The sequence below is a fragment of the Anabas testudineus genome, chromosome 10 (genome assembly GCF_900324465.2).
Source record: "Anabas testudineus chromosome 10, fAnaTes1.2, whole genome shotgun sequence".
Classification (NCBI taxonomy): Eukaryota; Metazoa; Chordata; class Actinopteri; order Anabantiformes; family Anabantidae; genus Anabas; species Anabas testudineus.
The window spans coordinates 11,335,038-11,353,887 of NC_046619.1; the positions used below are offsets into that span (position 1 = coordinate 11,335,038).

At 39.3% G+C, this 18,850-nt stretch overlaps 1 protein-coding gene across 2 annotated transcripts; it reads left to right on the forward strand.

Annotated features, from left to right (window-relative positions):
- The first annotated feature begins 963 nt into the window (after window positions 1-963).
- On the forward strand, window positions 964-16,984 carry fbxw11a (F-box and WD repeat domain containing 11a). Of its 2 annotated transcripts, none has more exons than XM_026357795.1 (13): window positions 964-1,109; window positions 5,515-5,583; window positions 6,398-6,617; window positions 7,012-7,198; window positions 7,431-7,521; window positions 8,468-8,605; window positions 10,614-10,732; window positions 13,790-14,039; window positions 14,398-14,516; window positions 14,843-14,953; window positions 15,037-15,115; window positions 15,439-15,603; window positions 15,728-16,984. In XM_026357795.1, exons 1-12 carry the CDS (start codon window positions 1,071-1,073, stop codon window positions 15,598-15,600), a joined length of 1,584 nt encoding a protein of 527 aa, XP_026213580.1. In that variant the 5' UTR covers window positions 964-1,070; the 3' UTR covers window positions 15,601-15,603; window positions 15,728-16,984. The 2 variants fall into 2 exon arrangements, with proteins under 2 accessions (XP_026213580.1, XP_026213581.1); XM_026357796.1 differs by lacking the exon at window positions 964-1,109 and adding an exon at window positions 1,299-1,561.
- The last annotated feature ends 1,866 nt before the right edge of the window (window positions 16,985-18,850 follow it).

Here is an 18,850-nt window from a genome sequence, read left to right on the forward strand (position 1 = left end):
AAAATGAGATTTTGAGTTTCCATGCTTCCATTAAGGAAATTCATTCAAACATAGGGTGTTTTCATTCATAAAGCTTTGTGAATACATTGTGAAGCCAGGATTACACAATTCACAGAGCTGTTAAAGAACAAAATACATCAAACATCAATCGATTCTTACAAAACCATTGACATTAAAAAAAAAAAGAGCCCTCTTGGTATACTAAAAAAAACATTTAAGCAAGAAGAAATTATAATTCTGACATTCTGGGATCAAAACATTTCAAGCAGTCATATTTGTTTCATGTTTACAGAATTCATTGAAAAGTATAGATATGGGTGAACCAAGCTAAAGAATGACAGTTTGCTTAGTTGTCTGGTTTACTTTGTTGATGGAAGTTTTAAACAGATCTTTTTAGATCAGCCCATGTTAAAGGTTTACATTGCAAAGTTATTTGGTTAACTCTGTGACATTGGTGTACAGTGTTACCACTAGTTTATTTGTTTTCTTATTCCCTTAGTATTTATTTTATTCATCCAGGATCCTGTGTAGATTATTAAAATATGTAGCGGGATGGACAAAATCTTTATCAAAGATAGTTTAAATGTTATCACAAAGCAAAAGCAATACTGAACTTTAAATCCTTGCTGAGTTGATGTTTTTATGGAGCTGAATTTGATTTCCCATTGCCTTCAATCACACATGCCATTAAAATGGCCAACATCCTGCAGCATCTCATAGCAAAGCTATGCGGATGATTGATTTTGCCTTAGTGTATTTCTCTTCAGGATAGCAACAGCATCTTCATCCATTTGCCCTTTTGTTTGGGGGAGTCACCGGGGAAGCCTTGGTAGCACGGTAAGCCAATCAATAAAAAGCAAAGCTGGGCAACCACTCCCCTTTTGACAAAATCCGTCCAATTGGTGCCTTATTTTCTTTGCATGGGCGTTTCCATCCCCCACCCAGCCTTTTGACACTGCCCTACCAAAGCTGTGTGGTTGAGCAAAGTGAATGACGTCTCTGCATTTGCGGGCCGCCGACGCAGGGCTGGGTTTCCATTTTCAGAGCGAGTTTCGGGGGGGATCGTCAACATGGAGCCGGAGATGGAGGACAAAACGCTGGAGATGATGGTAAGGATTGTTTCGATATGTCATCCTGAACAACCGAAGTGTTCAGTGTCAGTCTTATAATGGGGGAAAACGCCGAGGCTCGATTCGACGGCAGGAATGAGCTGAAGCGGCTTGTCGGGAGAGGTGGAGGAGAAAGGAGGGCGGACCAGCAATCGGAGGGAGGGCCTGAAATTATCGATACATTTAGCTAAGAAAGCGTCGACTACTTGGCGGTTTGAGAAACAAGACAGAAACACAAGGATAGGGTACATGTGAAAGATATATTGTTTGGGATTAAATTGGTAAATAGCCGGTAAATTAATAGGTCCGTGTACAGTCGTCGGCCGAAGACAGCCGAGGATTGTCGGGGAAGCGTTCACTGCGGTGACGCTGCGCCACTAGCTGGGCCCTGTCTAACAGTTAGCCTTCCAGCTAACTCTGGCTAGGAGGCGACGAACCACGTAAATTTACGGGTAATGTTATATTATTTACTTTATGTTAAGAGAATATACACGGTAAAAATGTTTAGAACAGTCAAACTGCGTCCACAACACATTAGAATAAAGCTGAAATCTCAACGATGTGCTGCTTTTCTGTTTATATTTTCAAAGTGCGTAGAAGGAAGTGTATTGCTTTTTCATTCACGTAAGTTAGCTTTACCACGATTAGCGAGGTAGCAATTAGCTTCTTTTCTAGCATGCTAAAAATGCTAGGTATACTTCCTATAGACATTTCAATACCAAAACAGTAGATTGACCGGGATAATACTATATGTATTGGTAAACAGAACTATTATTATTACAACCTCGTTTCCCTTTAAATACAGACAGATTTAATAAGCACATAACGTGTTTCTTGTGAAGTGATTAGTTGGCCATGTTGGTAGGCTAGCCAGCTAAGCTATCTGTAGCTCACTAATGGCTAACATCAACGTTACGGGGGTCAAAGTTATTTTAAGGAAGACGACAATCTAACAAGGCATAACTTTGTTTTGTCAGCTTACTTAAACGTCTATAAAGTTGCTGTTTGGTTAGGTTAGGTATTAAATTATATACTTAAAATACAGCACAGAACGTACTTCCCCATTAAAAAAACATGTCTAAGAATAAGAGTAAAACTGATTATTACAGACTATTAAGTACATTAAATGGACCAGATGTTTTCTAAGGGACAGAAACCTGCCAGCCTTTTGAGCCTAGAAGCTCTGACATATGTTTATAGACCAAAAATAACCAACGTTGAGTCATGTAAGTAATGGAAACCTCTCTATAGTTTATGCTCTAAAGACTTTTATCAGAGTTCATCATATTAATAATACATAATAATTAAAATGAACTGTGAATGTTAAAATTGAGAAACATGTAATATATGTAAAACAAATGTAAAATATTTGATTTATTGAGCTTTATTTTGGTGTTTTAAGTTGAAAAAAAGTAATAAAGAACTGAAAACAGTTCTGCTTAATTGGAAATAATTTTTTATTTAAACATTTATTAATAGTATGAAAAATTATTTAACTGGACATATCGACTATAACAATAGATTAGTACTACATGTCTTCATTTTCTTGCAATGAACAATAATTATATATATTAAATCATAGGCAATACTACATACATGTGCAGGGTTTACAAACTGAAATTTTACAGCCTGTGGAAATCTTTGAATTTTGTCTGGTTTGTGTCTGTGTATTTGATTTGATTTTCCCCAGTGTTATTCACTAACCACTCATAAGAGTGGGGAAGGCAGAACAGTGGGTGGGGTGTCTGTCAGAAAAAGAATGACAAAAATTGACAATTATTCCCATTGCCCCTCCCTCTCCTCTACCTATTCCCACCCAGTTCATGTCTAATAATGCTTCTGTGTGTATGTTTATCAGTCTGTATCTTGTGTGTGAAGGAGTGTGTGTTCCTGCGCTCACTGTGCCAATGTGTGTTTAGCTCTAATACTGGTTTTTCCCCTCACTATCCCCACCTCCTCCCCTCTTCTTCTCTCCTCACCTTTGATGATTACACACTCACTCCCTCTCAATTTCAAACCAAACCTTTATTTATGCATTACTTTTGTTCTCTTACACTTTTTTACACGCAACCTGTCCTGTTCCTCACTCTCTCCTCACCACCACTACCATCCATCTGTCCATTCATTGATCCATTCATTGACTCATCTCCTTTGGTTTCCTCCTTTCAACTTCCCTCATTAAACCCCCACCTCTTTTCCTTTACTTCCCATCTCTGGTCTTTCGCTCTTCCCTTTCTCTTCCTCCCTCACCCTGTCCACTTCGTTCTCCTCCTCCCTTCCTCCCTTCCTCTCTCTCTTTCACACAGTGCTCTGTGCCTCGCTCTCTCTGGCTGGGCTGCTCCTCGGTGGCTGAGAGTTTGTGTGCACTCAGGTGCCTGCAGAGCATCCCCTCCACCCGGGCTCACAACCAGGTTCTGCCTCTCTCCTCTTAATTCTGCTGCTCCTCCTCCTCTCCCTTCACTTCCTCCCTTGCCATCTCCTCACCCTTCACTTTTCTTCGCCCACTCCACACAACTTCTCATGCCACCTTGGTGCAGACTGCACCCTTCCACACCCCTCACCCTCCTACCTCCTCACCTTCCACTGTCCTTTTCTCCCTGTTGGAAGCACACCGCTCTCAGGTTCTTCTCTGGTCCGTCCTCAAACTCCCCCTGCTTGAATTTCAGCTTTACAAACCATAATTGACTTCTTTGTAATTATGTCAAATCACAGTTCTTGCGTCCAAATTAGGCTCCAAAAGCTTTGAATGTAAAACAGTGATTGTGCCCTGTAATGATAACTAAAAACTTTTGCAATCAGATGCGCTTTAATTATATACAGTTTTTTAAGTGCTTTGGTGTGAGTGGAGGAAGGATATACAGGACACCAGAGAATAACCTTGCATTGAGGAGTAACGTTTTCTCCCCTTCTACCTGGAAGTGTGAGGGCTGAGGTGGGGGGGTCTTCCTTCAAGCTCTGAGGCTACATGCTTGCTTGCCTGCTTGCCTAGCAAAATCTGGTCTGTCTGTTAATTTTTTTCCCTTGTCCACTTGTGCTCTGCATGATCATCAACATCAGCAAGCCCATTTTGGCTTCTTGTCCTGTCTGCTTCAGTCTCAGTACTCGACCTTTTGTTTCTTTGTTTGAATGGTTGGTTTAGGGAAAGCCACTGATAATGTTCTTTGTTGCTCTCACCGTGTAGCTGCACCACTAAGTTAGACTAGTTACAAATGCAATGAGTGCTGCTCCAAATGTAAAGGGGTTGTTGATTTTAGTTTGTGTAGATAATTTAGTAATTGTTGTTTTAAGATGGGGCCCTTATTGACACCTTTTAATAGTAACTCTGCAGCCTTTATGGATGGGCTATTTCAATACATTGACAGGTTTTAATTATAGTTTTTTTTTTTTTTTTTTGGTTGGTTGGGTGTTATCTGTGGAGAAATTTCACCCTGGCTCAGTAATCACCCACCCAGATGTGCAATAGCATTGACCCATCACAGGTAAAAGCCCTGTGTGTCACATTTCATCAAATTAGTCTGTGAACATATCTGAGAAAAAATTGTTTTAAAATATTTGCATTTTAATTGTAGTTTAGAGTGTAGCTTTTATAGTTCAAGGATATGGTATCATGCTGAAAAAGTTTATTATATAGTATGCAAACATGTTTATTTAAGATGCCTTAACATTTGTTGTCATATGCATTTGCAGTGATAGATGATGCAGCAAACACCTTAAGATGATAGCAGATCTCCAAGTTGGTGTTCTGTGTATGATTATATATGTATACATGCTTTAAAGATCCTGCTCTTTACCAAATGAGTCATATCTAATTGGCAGGTTCTATAAACTGTTTATTAAGGATTGGATAAATGGTTAGCCACTCACCCTGTCACTGTCAATATGTGATTTGCTGCAACCCTGTTATTAGAATGATTTAAGTGTGTCTAGCTGGTTTGCAGTGTATTGTAAAACCTTAGTCATACTAGAAACAGGTGGGATCTGTGTACCTCCCAGTTTATTTCTATCTTGTATATGTTTTAACACCACTGTCTCACTTAGGTTTCATTACAGTTATGCCTTAGCCTCTGCTAGTGACAGACCTAAGATGCTGCAGTTTAATTTCCTGTCCAGACTACTTAGCCCACATCATAGACAAGAAAGCAGATAGATTCTTTTTGTTGCAGTGCCCATTTTTTTTTTCACTCCATATGTGTGTATGCACGAGTGTTTGTGCGTGCACGCTTCAGAAGTCACGATGGTTACCCCTCCTTGGCTGTTTTTGTGGCACTCTTGTGTCCAGCGCTGTACACACTGCTGCCCTGGCTCTCACAGTGCCTTTAACACAGATGCAAAGGTTAAAATAAAAACAAATAAAAAAAAAAAAAACTGACCACCACCCTCTCTTTGTTTTGTTCTTTTTCTGCAGAACACTTCAGGGATGGAGTCACAGAATCTTGTGGACGATCTGTCGCCAAAGAAGAACACAGTTCTCAAGGTTTGTGTGTGTGCACCCATGAGCATTTGTTTTTCTTTTTTTGAATGTGTGTGTGGGTGATTGGTTTGTGTATCCATGACCACAGCTTGGTGGAAAGGTTGAGATCTGCAGCTTGTTTTATTTGTGCTATAAGTAAGTTCATTTAATTGTAGGGTATTGCAGTATTTTCATTAAGAAATTACTCATAATGTATGAATTGTTTACTCTTATTTAAATTTCTAACCCAGCGGAACACTCATAAAGGTTGTTGATGGAAGATAATGCTTTGATAGGTTTCAGAATTGTTAAAAATGGGGGGCATTTACCAAATTCTGTGATGTTATCTTTAGGCAAGCTAGGCTAGATTAAAAATGTTTTCCTATTCCCATACACCACTGTGGGTTTCCAGTGGTTCAGTAAGCTACCAATAAAACATGAGTAACTCAGTTGTTTCTGCTACAATAAAAGACATTAGTCACATCTGTTGTAAGACCTAATACAACTTTCCATTCACTCCCATTTGTAACCTAATACACTCACCTTAATGAATTATGTGATGTTGTGTTAATGCTATTGTATTAATAATTTTATTCATCTTATTTTCAAAATGTAATTTTGTTATTCTTTATACCTTGTTGTGACAGTAACTGCACTGACTCAGCAAATCTAAAATATATTCACTTGCTCTACAGCTGCCCCTGCCATAAACATTTTACATATACAGAAATACACAGTGCTCAAAATTATATAAATTCTTTCAACAGCCCAAAAGCTAGAAGAGTTGAGCTCCTGGTCTAACATTTAATGCATCTACTTGTGTGTTTGATCTTGACAGCTTAGTAATGGTCCTGTTGTGGGATCCCGCAAGCGCCCATCAGAGGGAAACTATGAGAAGGAGAAGGAACACTGCATCGCTCTGTTTGACCAGTGGTCCGAGGCTGACCAGGTGGAGTTTGTCGAGCGGCTGATCTCCCGTATGTGCCACTACCAGCATGGCCACATCAACTCCTACCTCAAACCCATGCTGCAGAGGGACTTCATCACTGCGCTGCCAGGTACAAATGCAACATTTAGTAGCAATAACTTCATGAACAGCAGTGTTCCTGCTCACCACAAGACTCGCCATTTTCACTTTTTACAGTTTCCTCAATAATCTTGCATGTTTCATGCTACATGAAGGTGTCAGTGAGACCATCCTGCAACACACACAGCAACATCAAAAAATGAATGTTTTCATTACAAATATATTCCTAATTCCCAGAATAATTGTGTATTATTAATTTTCATGATCAGACTTTTATGAGATCCTTTTAAAGGCCTTTTAAATGAATAGTTTATTTTGGAAAATAAAAGATGAAAACAAGGAGCCCTAGGTGCAGAGCAGACCAGATGAAATTGTATTAGTTTTGTGGCAAACCAGTACTCAACCCTTTCTCTTCCTTTTTCTAGCCCAAGGCTTGGATCACATAGCAGAGAACATCCTGTCTTTCCTGGACGCACGCTCTCTGTGTGCAGCAGAGCTGGTGTGTAAGGAGTGGCAGAGGGTAATTTCTGAGGGTATGCTCTGGAAGAAGCTTATTGAACGCATGGTCCGCACTGACCCACTCTGGAAAGGCCTGTCTGAGAGACACCAGTGGTGAGACCTAATACAATAGTATCCTACAACTGTTTTACATAAAGGTAAAAAATGTCAGACACAGCAAATATAGGTTAATTATTTGTTGTCAGAGAATTTGCTTTTGGAATTTAATTCAGACTGAGACTGAGGATGTGAAGGAGCTTATATGTAGTTTATCTTGAGTGTCTGTTGTAGGTGGACAAAAAAAATTCAAGTGAACACAAAGCAGCTTACACTTTTCTTCTTCCAGGGAGAAATATTTGTTCAAGAATCGTACATCAGAAGTCCCACCAAATTCCTACTATCACTCTCTTTATCCCAAGATCATCCAAGACATAGAGGTAAGACATAACTGCATTTCAGTATTCTCCGGTCCTCAAGAGCCACTGTCCTGCTTGTTTCCCAATTATCCCTGCACTTTTAGCTTCTGATAGGCTGGCAACTGATCCAGGTAAAAAAAAACAACAAGCAGGGCAATGGCTCTCAAGGACCAGGGTTTGCTGCTGCTCTGAACATTTTGATTGACAATAGTAGTTTTGCACAGCTTTCATTATTCTTTTCCTTCCGTTCTGAAAATGCTATAGTTTCCCTCTGGCTATTGTAATGTAGGATTGTATTGCAAAAGCTAAATAAAGACAGAAGGTTTTGTAAATTGCTTCAGTCAAGTAGAAAATGTAGATTCAAGATAATTACTAAGTTGAGTTTACATTTAGACATTTGGGAGATGCTTTTATCCAAAGCGACTTGCAAGGTACAAGGCAATGGCAGGGTATGCGTAAGGAGGTCTTGCCCAAGGCAAAAGCCGGGATTTGAACCCCAGGATTCCACATAGAGCATGGTGATGTTACCACTCTGCTATTCAGCCACATAATTAGGGTTGGAGTTATATTTTATTCACAATAATCCCACAGCAGCAGTTAACACCTCATTACCTCACTATGTGATAAACATAAAACATAAATACACCACTAAAACTTATTATTTTATTTCTATGTTTATTTTTACTCTACTATTTTTTTATACACTAATCCTTTACCTGACTTATAACTTCTTACTTGACTCCAAGACAGCCCTGCAGATGAATTCCTATATGCCCCAACTTATGCATAAGACAAATATAAAATCTTGAATCTTGAACTTCTCACCTTGCTAATATCATGTAATTGTACTCCATCTTAAAACAATGCATCTGTGATATTCCCGCCCATGTCTTCTCTCGTTTTCTCTTTAGTCTCTGGGTGTCTCCAGGGTTTGTCTTTAACATCGTTTCTCTCCCTTTTTATCCAGACTATTGAGGCTAACTGGCGATGTGGTAGACACAACTTGCAGAGGATTCAGTGTCGCTCAGAAAATAGTAAAGGGGTTTACTGCCTGCAGTACGACGATGACAAGATCATCAGTGGCCTTAGAGACAATTCCATAAAGGTATGTGTGTAGAAAGTTGTACAAAATCCGACATAAGGTTAGCCCACTTTGTTATCTTTGCCACCACCTTGGCTCTTTCTCTAATCTTTTTGGTTCAGAGATACCACAGATGTCTGTAGAGTGGGCCTGTTGGCAGATAAGTTGGGTTTTGTTTTAATAAAATACGAGTGTTTGATCACTGTTTAGTAGGTTAAATGTTTTTAAATATTAATTCACTTCTGTCAGTGTCATCATCCAAGTAGAGGATATACAAAATCCTTCAATGACTTTTAAGAAAATAATTACTAGTTTACAGAATGAACTTTTAAGTTATGCATATTTCCATACGTTTACTTGTTAGTAGAGCTGTTGAGCTCTGCCATGTTGCCATTTCATTAGCAGATTAGATATTTGCTGATTAGAGATGCACCGCTCGATCAGCTAGATATCGGAATTGGACGGCTTTAAGCATGGTAGGCCGTGAGGGGTGACCGACTGTTTAGTCTGAGATATTTGATACTGTGCCCATCATATTTATAAGCATGTTGTGCGGTGGAGTGGAGAATTTCTGCACTTTGCTCTTCCCTTCGCTAAAAGCCATTATTCTGGATCAGGTTTAGCCATCCTTTAGCCTTGGAGATTTCTCTAGTGAATTCATTTAAATTAGTTATTCTATAGTCTTTTTTTTTTTTTTTTTTATTATTATTATTACAATTAAATAATTTACCAAGGAAAGTTATCAATATATTTCTATATGCTGTCAATTATGTCTTAGAAAAATAAAAAATCTGAATCGAAAACAAAATTTATATCAGCAAGCAAAAACTGAATCGACCAAGAACAATGCAATTGGTGTATCGCTATTACAGATATTAGGAACACCTTGTTGAACAGTTGGTCAATTGAGCAAGTGATGAATGTATATTTTTGAGTGCTACTACATTTGTTGAGTAAAGAATGAGATTATTGTTGTTATAGTTTATCACTTGTAATTGCATCTTTAGTAATAGCTAAATAAACCTCTCTAGCTAATTACTCTGGTTCCCTCACTAAAGCCTGAGTTGATTTACAGTGTATGCAAAAAAAAAAGCATAAATAATAAAAGTACAACTAGCTTAAGCTTTTAAAAAGTGACAACAAAGCCAATTATTTTTTCATAATTGTAATATTGCTAGAATATTATTAGACTAATATCATGTTTTAAACTTATTGACAATGAGTCATAGCTGTGAAGACTTGCAAATCAACACACTCCTACTCACAGTGCATACAAATTCAGTATACATCTTAGACTAATGGAGACTAAGGTTTTACAACTTATTTCCTGCTGATGAGGCAGTGAAAAGATATTGTATCTGTTTGCCCTACTGGCCTGAACTGACATATAGAAAGAATTAACACTGATCCTATCTGTGTGTTTAAGCATCAGTGGTGGAGAGCCAAAAATGTTGGCTGTGAGAAACACGTGTGTGTGTGTGTGTGTGTGTGTGTGTGTGTGTGTGTGTGTGTGTGTGTGTGTGTGTGTGTTTTCTTTTTCTTTTTTTCTTTTAAACTGTGTTTGTGTATTTGTGAATTGAATCTTTTCCTCTGGCTCGGTATGGGTTATCATCGTATTGTCTATGACGCTAAGCTAAATCAGCAGACACTGAGACTGAACACAAGTGAATTATAGGATAAAAAGGCTCAGCTCCAGACCCTTTGTGTGTTCCACTTATCTGTCTGGCCAAGGAGAAGAGAAGATGATGATGAAGATGAGGGGAGGGTAGGGTAGGGGGAGGAGAAGAGTGGATCTGTCTTCTTATTGTTCTGGATGAGGCCGATGCACACCCGGGGAAGAGCTGAATGGCTCTTACATATGCACACAGAGCTCACCACAGCACTCTGAGAATTTCTATCATGACCCAAATCTGCAACATTTTCAAAATCACTTATTTTTCCCATTTCTTTTCTGTATTCAAGATCTAATTTTTGCACCTCACTCATGCTTCTTCTCTTTTTTTCCATTTTCTGTCTTTTTTTTTTCTTATAGATCTGGGATAAGCAGTCTCTGGAGTGTCTGAAAATACTGACAGGTCACACAGGCTCAGTTTTGTGTCTGCAGTATGACGAAAGGGTCATTGTCACCGGGTCTTCTGACTCAACTGTCAGGTATGGCACACAATTTCTTACAGATAGAACACACAGTAATATAAAGAAGGACCGAAAACTGTCACCAAGAAATTTGTTACTCTGCACATCTATATTTACTGACCTATATTCAGTTTAAACATAATGTAAACTCTTGACAAACACTGGCATTAAGCATTTATAGACAGTTAATTTTATTAGGCTGACAAATGCAGCTTCTCCATATTTTTGTTAGGACTGATTACTCACAATGTGTTGATGCAGAAAAATTAACACCTGAGATGTGTTTCATGCACTAATGTGCTAGAGAAGAAGAATTTATTTCAGAAGCTGTATGCTTCTTTAATTCAGGCAGTTTACACTGAGAAAAAGCATTGTTAGTCAACTTTGAGAGAAACGGTCAATTGACCACTGGTTCTTTAATAAGTTGTGACGATCACTGTCAAGTCCAACTGCCTTTTTCTTACTCCTGCTTTTGCAGTTACACCTACTGAAGGTAGCCACATTGCTGCTTGTTTTGTCTGGTGGATAAGTAATGTCTGTGCATACCCTCTATACCAGTATTTCTGTTCTGAGTGAATAAGCTGAAATCTGTTACTTTTTCACATTAACACATTTAATAATCGGAGACAAACGAGAACAATCTGACTCTAGAGCCACCAACTGCTCGGCCAGGAGAGTGACTTTAGATTTTGGCATTGAAAACAAAACCTGACAGTGGAAAGACTAGAAACACTTTAAATTGAAACACATGGTACTGATGAAGAGCACTGGTACTGAAGAAGCCTTTCAGTAAAGTTTTAAATATAAAAAGTAACCCACCTGGGACACCTTTTGACTATGCACTTAGAATTTGATCTCATTTACCTTTTTATATTGTTTCAATTTCTGTGTTTCTCAATGATAACAGGGTTATTGTTCTGTGAAATCTGTCTCGCATTGTTTCTGCAAGCAGCAACTAGAGCTGAGCAAGTGTTCTGGCACTGTACCCTCAAACAGCTCAAGTCCTACTTATAAATAGCCTGAAGCCTGGAAGAGTTTTGTAGTGGATGACTGATATACAGTGGCAAGAAAAAGTATGTGAACCCGTAGAATAATGACTTCCAAAAAGCTAACTAGACTCAGGTGTTGCCTGTAGTCTTGTTGAGACAATTTCTTTGGAGGTGTAGAGCTTCTTGGACTGACAAAAAACAGACTTCTTGAGTTCGGTCTGCACAAAATGAATATGCTTATGTGAGCTATGCCTTGCCAAAAGTAACTTTCACAGGATTTATGATCAAGAATTGTACCATAAGGTGGGCGGCTAGTCAATATGACCCCAAGAGCACAACAAACACTCATTAATGAAGCAAAAAAACGACCTAGAGTGACAGTCAACCAGTAATTAATTCCAAGGGTTCACAATTAGTACTTATAGTACTATAAGGTTTTTATGGTTGTTCTCGATAAAGAAATAATGATCAGAATTATCAGTTATTATTTTAGGCACATTATATTTGTTAATACTCTTGAATTAGATGAAGATCAGATCACACTTAATGACAAATTGAAGCAGAGACAATGAAATAGCAGGTAACAGGTTGGTCCTGTACTGAGCTTTGTGTGTGCATGTTTGCAAAATTCAAAATTCAGTCTAGTCTGTGTTGACTCCTCTTCCAACCTTCTCGTGAACTTGTTTTTGCATCTTACAAATTCCACAGAACTCTTCAGTAAAGACTCTGCTAAGCTAAACTCTGTTAAGCCTGAGCGTATGTAAGGTTGAAACATTAATTCTGAAAGTAACACTTCAAAGGGACAATGTATGTATACTAGTGAGAAGTATTTCAATTTTAGAAAGAGTTTTACCCAAAACCCAGAATATAAAATCTGCTGGAAGAAGTGCTAAAGTTGTTCATAGCTAGTCCTTTTTTTTTTGTTTTGTTTTGTTTTTTGGTTTTTTTTAATAGTGCCAATACAATTATTTATTCTATTTTTTTTTCTCTAAAGTTTCTCAATGCCAGTGTTTCCGCTTTCAGTACAGGTTCTGTTTTCTATTCCAAATTTTATTTCGAATGCCAAAAGCTAAAGTCACAATCCTGGCAGAGTACTTTACAATTGGCTCCCACCCAACCTACAGCTGCACATCGCAATCTAGCTGTAAATATATATATATATATATATAGATATAGTATATATAGATATATATATATATATATATATAATATATATATATATATATATATATATATATATATATATATATATATATATATATAATATATATATATATATATATATATACACGCACTTGCATACGTATATATATCTTAAGATACATAAAATACTCAAATGTATTATTTCATAATGAGTTAGATTTACTATCTTTACCAGAGATACTGGGATATATTTTATTGCAAATATTAAAAAACCTGGCCTGTGTGTGTGTATGTTGACACTTGCTTGGCTACTGCACACAGAAGCTCAACATTAATTCTCTTATTACTTCACACTTCAGCCGTACTCGCTGGGTGGTTTCCAAGGAAAATGTGACTTCACTTCCTTAGCAACAGCTTGACAGGCACTTTGTTTGTAGGTCTGGTTGTCAGCTTTTCCAGTGTGTTCTGCATTTGACTCTTAATGACCAATGATGCTGTTGAGTAACATGTTCTTCAGAGCTGCTCCTGTGCTCATGTGTGAACTCTGAGTTTCTCTGTGCAAAACTAATAAACATAATTCTCTCTCATGTCTCAATTGTTTTCCCTTTTCCTTCACTCCCATTACATATCTTTTCCACTCTCCATCTGGACATTCTTTTCTTTCATTTTGTCTCTTTCACTGCTCCACATCAAATTTTTCTTTCCTTCTCACCCCTTCTTTCCTGCTATCATTTTTCACTTTCTCACATTTCTTCCTCTTTTTTTGTCTCATGTCCTTCCTCTCAAATTCCACATCCCCATTTTTTTTTTTCATCCCCATGTTGCACGTTTTGTTTTCCTCCTGTCACCTTTGTCCTCGTCAACTGGACTACTCTGTCATCTTTTCTTTTATCCTCTTTCTCCTCTTTTCTGTCTATCTGTCTTCTGCTGTCCTTATTTGCAGGGTGTGGGAGGTAACAACGGGTGAGGTACTGAACACACTGATCCACCACAACGAGGCAGTTCTTCATCTGCGCTTCGCCAATGGCCTGATGGTCACATGCTCGAAGGACCGTTCAATTGCAGTTTGGGACATGGCCTCACCTACTGACATCAGCCTGCGTCGCGTCCTGGTGGGACACAGAGCAGCTGTCAATGTGGTCGACTTTGACGACAAATATATTGTGTCTGCCTCAGGGGACCGAACCATCAAGGTAACAAGATTTGAAAGTTTGATTTTCAGAGAAAAAACGCTCACAGTTGCTGTGGGTTGGAGCTTTAATAAATATTTATCCATCTCCCTTTTGGAGCACAGTTTTTATGTTTTTTTCCGTCCAATATACTAGATTTCTACAAACATACCTTAATTCAAACCAGAGACACTCTGACCTGTGTTTCTATTGGAATATGAAGTTGCCAACTTGCATTTACAAACATTGACATAAAGGCAGATGTTAGAGTTTAAGGTGCGAGTTGTTTGGACTATGATACTTGTCGAACTTGATGAATAATACACATCTGATTAAATGCTGGCCATTGTCTGACAAAGTTCTCTGTGCTGTCCTCGTGCAGGTATGGAGCACCAGCACCTGTGAGTTTGTGCGTACTCTAAATGGTCATAAACGGGGTATTGCCTGTCTACAGTATAGAGATCGCCTTGTGGTCAGTGGCTCATCTGACAACACAATACGGTATGTACAAGCAGAAACCAGAATGAACTACCATATTTTTCACCAAGCTGTCTTTGTGGAACAATTTAGTGTTAGCTATCTTATAAAGAAATTTTTATTTTACAGTTTACATTGTTGAAATTATTTTGTGCAGTGATTTGTAGTTTCTTCTAAAACTAAACTGGATCTCTTATCTAGACATCACTAAGATCCCATCAGCTCAACACAGCCTCGGCCATAAAAATAAAGTTGGCAAGAATAATGCGTGATTATTAGGGATGACATTCGGGCAATAATCACTATGTAAATACTGTAGGGGTTGTTTACTAAGGTGTCTCTTTCTGCAGGTTATGGGACATAGAATGTGGAGCATGTTTGCGAGTGCTAGAAGGTCATGAGGAGTTGGTGCGCTGCATTCGCTTTGACAACAAGAGGATTGTCAGCGGCGCCTACGATGGGTGAGTGTCATAAACACACACCGCTTTCTTCACAGAGGCTGAATTTGTTCTGACATTCTGTCATCTCATGTTTGCCTCTGCAGCAAGATCAAGGTGTGGGACCTGCAGGCAGCCCTGGACCCACGAGCCCCAGCCAGCACACTATGTCTGCGCACTCTAGTGGTGAGCACCAAAGTTTTAGTGTCTCCAGAGTCTTCAAACACAGTTTCTCCTCAAAAAGTTAAATTCCACTATATCCTACCATATCTTGTTTTAAAATTTGAGAAATGAGGAGAATTTAAGACCAACCACAAACTAGTCTTTGGAACACCTATTGAACACTTATTGTGTCTAATACAGTTGTCCTCCAGTAAACCCTAAAATCATTTTTATACAACTGAAATTAAGCATTTTATAAATGTATTTGTGGTGATTGTGTTCCTCTAAACTGTGCTGAACAGTCTGCTGCAAAAGAAAGTTTCCTGATTTACTTTTCTTGTTTTCAGGAGCACTCTGGCCGTGTGTTCCGTCTCCAGTTTGATGAGTTTCAGATCATCAGCAGTTCTCACGACGACACCATTCTGATCTGGGACTTCCTGAATGTGTCAACCAATGGCCAGTCAGAGGGACGATCTCCCTCCCGCACCTACACTTACATTTCTAGATAGCAGGTAAAATGCTTAGCAATACCTCAGAGAGAGTTTATATGTGCACAGGTCAGAGAATCATGTTCAGTCTTATGTTTGCTGCAGTAAGTAGACCAGTATGTGATTGGAGACTCTTTTTCTTCCCCAGGTGGCGCCATGCACCGCACCCTTCTTTGGAGGAGCCCAGGTCTGATTGGCTAATGGGTGCATCCGTCATGGAAGGGAGCCCATCTCTTCCCCTTTCTCCTTGTCGTCTCTCTGTCCACCTCCCACCCTGTCCTCGCCACCTTCCTGCCCGTTCTGACAGACTCTTAAGCTTGTGCCCATTGCCTGCCCGCACCGTGACATGCACACACATACACACACGCAGATGCACATAGGTCAACACTGATGAGGATGCCCTACTACAGAACCAACGCAACTCTCCCAAGAAGTTTACCTTCTGCTACTAATTTATGTTTTGTAAAGTACACTAATGACAGTATTAACTTAGACCTTATATAAGTCACAAGCTCCCCTTTGTCTCCTAGATACAAACTTAAACCAGCTTCTGCCCCTCAGTTCAGCCCCTGCCAATACAGGATCCTACAGATGCAGAATTGCTTATAGATATATATTTATATACATTACACAAATACACACAGTGGCACAGATGGACAGAGGATGACCGGAGCTGTGATGTGGGAGACAGAGACTCTTTACTCAGCTCTTGGAAAGGAGGGAAGGATGGGAGATGGAGGGGGTGAACAAGGGAGAAATGTGTCAGGGTTGACTTCCCTGCTCCCTATCACTCCCTCTCACTCCTCCCTGTCTCTCTCTCTCTCCACCCCCCCCCCCCCTTGCTCCCTCCCCTCTATAACTCCCCCAAGAGATGCACACTTGCTTGGAAGTGCACACACTCAAATTTGTGGGAGTGTGTGTTAGTGTATGTGGACTTGTGAAACAGCAGAACAGAGCAGAACAGACAGACATGCATGTGAGGTTGCCTTGGATACGGCATCCTGGTACACCTCTGCTTTTTTTTCTCTTTAACTCTTACTTTCTTACTGTTTTTTATTACTGTTATTTTCTAATTTTATTTGAGTATTTTGGTTCTTAGTACAAAAACCATACTAAGTGTAGTCCTCTTTCTCTCTCTCACTGTCTTTTTTCCTCATTGTTTCTTCTTTCTTCTTCAACCCTTGTTCATCTGTCCCTTTTCGCTCCATCTTTCTCTCCCCATCATCTACGTGCTTGCTTTGGTTATGAGAGAAGCTGGAACTCAAGAGCTCAAATTTAGCTGTAAACGGAGTTGTCTTGTCAAAAATTGTGTTGTATATTAAAATGATTTTTTAAAGAAGAAAATGACCTTATTGTGAATAAAGTACTTGACAGTGATGGAGTGTTGAGCCAACTGTAACGTGAATGAGTGTCTAATTGTCTGTCTTTTCTTGTCAGTGAGTGTGTGAGTTTGTTGTGTTTTGTGTTTTTGTGGAAATCAGGAAAACACTTATGATCTTTTTAGCAAATGCTTTTAGCTAGTTTGAGTCATCAGCATCTTTCTGTGTTTTGTGTGGAGCTTTCTCTGTTAACTAAATCAACTCAAACTCCGTTTTCTGAGGAGTGAGTGTATATACTGGTTTCGATTAAACTGCAAGACATGATGTTTACCTGGGCCGTGACAAACCTGATGAGGGACATCTTTATATACATGGTTGTAACAGGATGCAGATTTCTGATCATACTGATTTCCCACTGTCTCAGCCGCTATGTTTTTCTTAACGAGAAAGACAGAAACCTCGATAAGGCAGCTGACGTGCTGTAGTATCAGGGTTTGTATCGGTGTAGTCCACACAGCATTGTCGGTTTTCTCAAAACTGGATGTGGTCATAAACATCAAAGCAAAGCCAGAGAACAGATGAACTGTGACGTCACAAAGGTGTAGATCACTGCATCAGAACTTGGATTTCAGTGCACAGTTCCGCTGTAGCTGCAAATGTGGGCGCAAAGAGGACAAAAGCTGCTGATAACAACTTTGTTTTCAGCATGGATGGCAGCATTTACGCAGGTAGGGTAAGGGGTTTTTTTTGTTCTATTTACACCTGCCCTGTTGTTAAAGAATGACTTATCTAACATACAGTACATGTGGGCACAAATGAAACTGTTGACTTTGCATATCTGTATTAGTTTATACGACTTGGCCTTTAGTTTCTTTATTTTACTTGTTACACACTGTAACTGGAAACCATAGGATCCTGCAGATCACTTGTATGCTGTAACAACATTATAGCTTTTTAATATCAAGTCAGTACAAATGTTAAATAGCACACTGAATTTTACTATCTACTAAGTAAAAATGTTAAAGCCAGCTTTGTTTCATTTGTAAGCATTTTATAAAGTATGTATTACAATTTTACTGCACACTATTCAGTGTACAAAAACTTGATTATCCCCTTTTATAGTTCTGACTTGAATTTAGAGTTGTGTGGTGGGATTGTCAAAGGATGACCACCAGGTGGGAGTATAATCTCAGCTATCTCCTGCAGTGGAAGCTGTTTGTGAGACTTGGACTCTGACTCTTTGGTTAGACAAGTTTGGAGTCTAAACAACCTGTTACAGAAGATCACATTCTCAGTCTTAACACCCTAACTGTGGAAAAAAAAGGGATGCATGTTTGAAATGCTCAAAGTGGTGCATTTACAGCAGAGCCCCGGAGAGTTGTCTGGTTATTGTACAGTGTGTATTCTCTCTCCTAGGACAGGGAGGGGAGTTGGCCCGCTGAGGGGGTTGCTTTTCTACATTTCTGGGTTCAGTTTAGTGTAGTAGCATGTTTCAAATTCTGGGAATAAGTTATGTGGGATTGATTTGTGCTTGGTGGAGCACCATTAGTATATGATGTGTGTATGTGTTGGATATGGGTGTGTGTGCTTCCTCTGGGTCTGTGGGATTTTGGCCCATAATTCCTGCAGCTCTCAGGTCACAGCTTCGTTCTCACGCACATATTTGGCATTCCTTCCTCGACATGATTACCATACACCTTCCACTCTGGGTTTGGCTACGCGGAATATTTCCATCATTCCCGAGTGGAACTGGAGCAACGTTCCAGAAATGAACAGCTCACCCCATCAGCACCGCCACCACCACCCCCCACTCGCTCTTCTTTATCCCACCCCCACACTGTCTCCTCCTTATACCACCCCCTCCAGCACAGATTCCTGCTGCCGTGCAATTGGAATCCTCTGGTACAACCCTTTTTCCCCCTGAGTCAGCTGTTTGTGTCTGCCGGCATGAT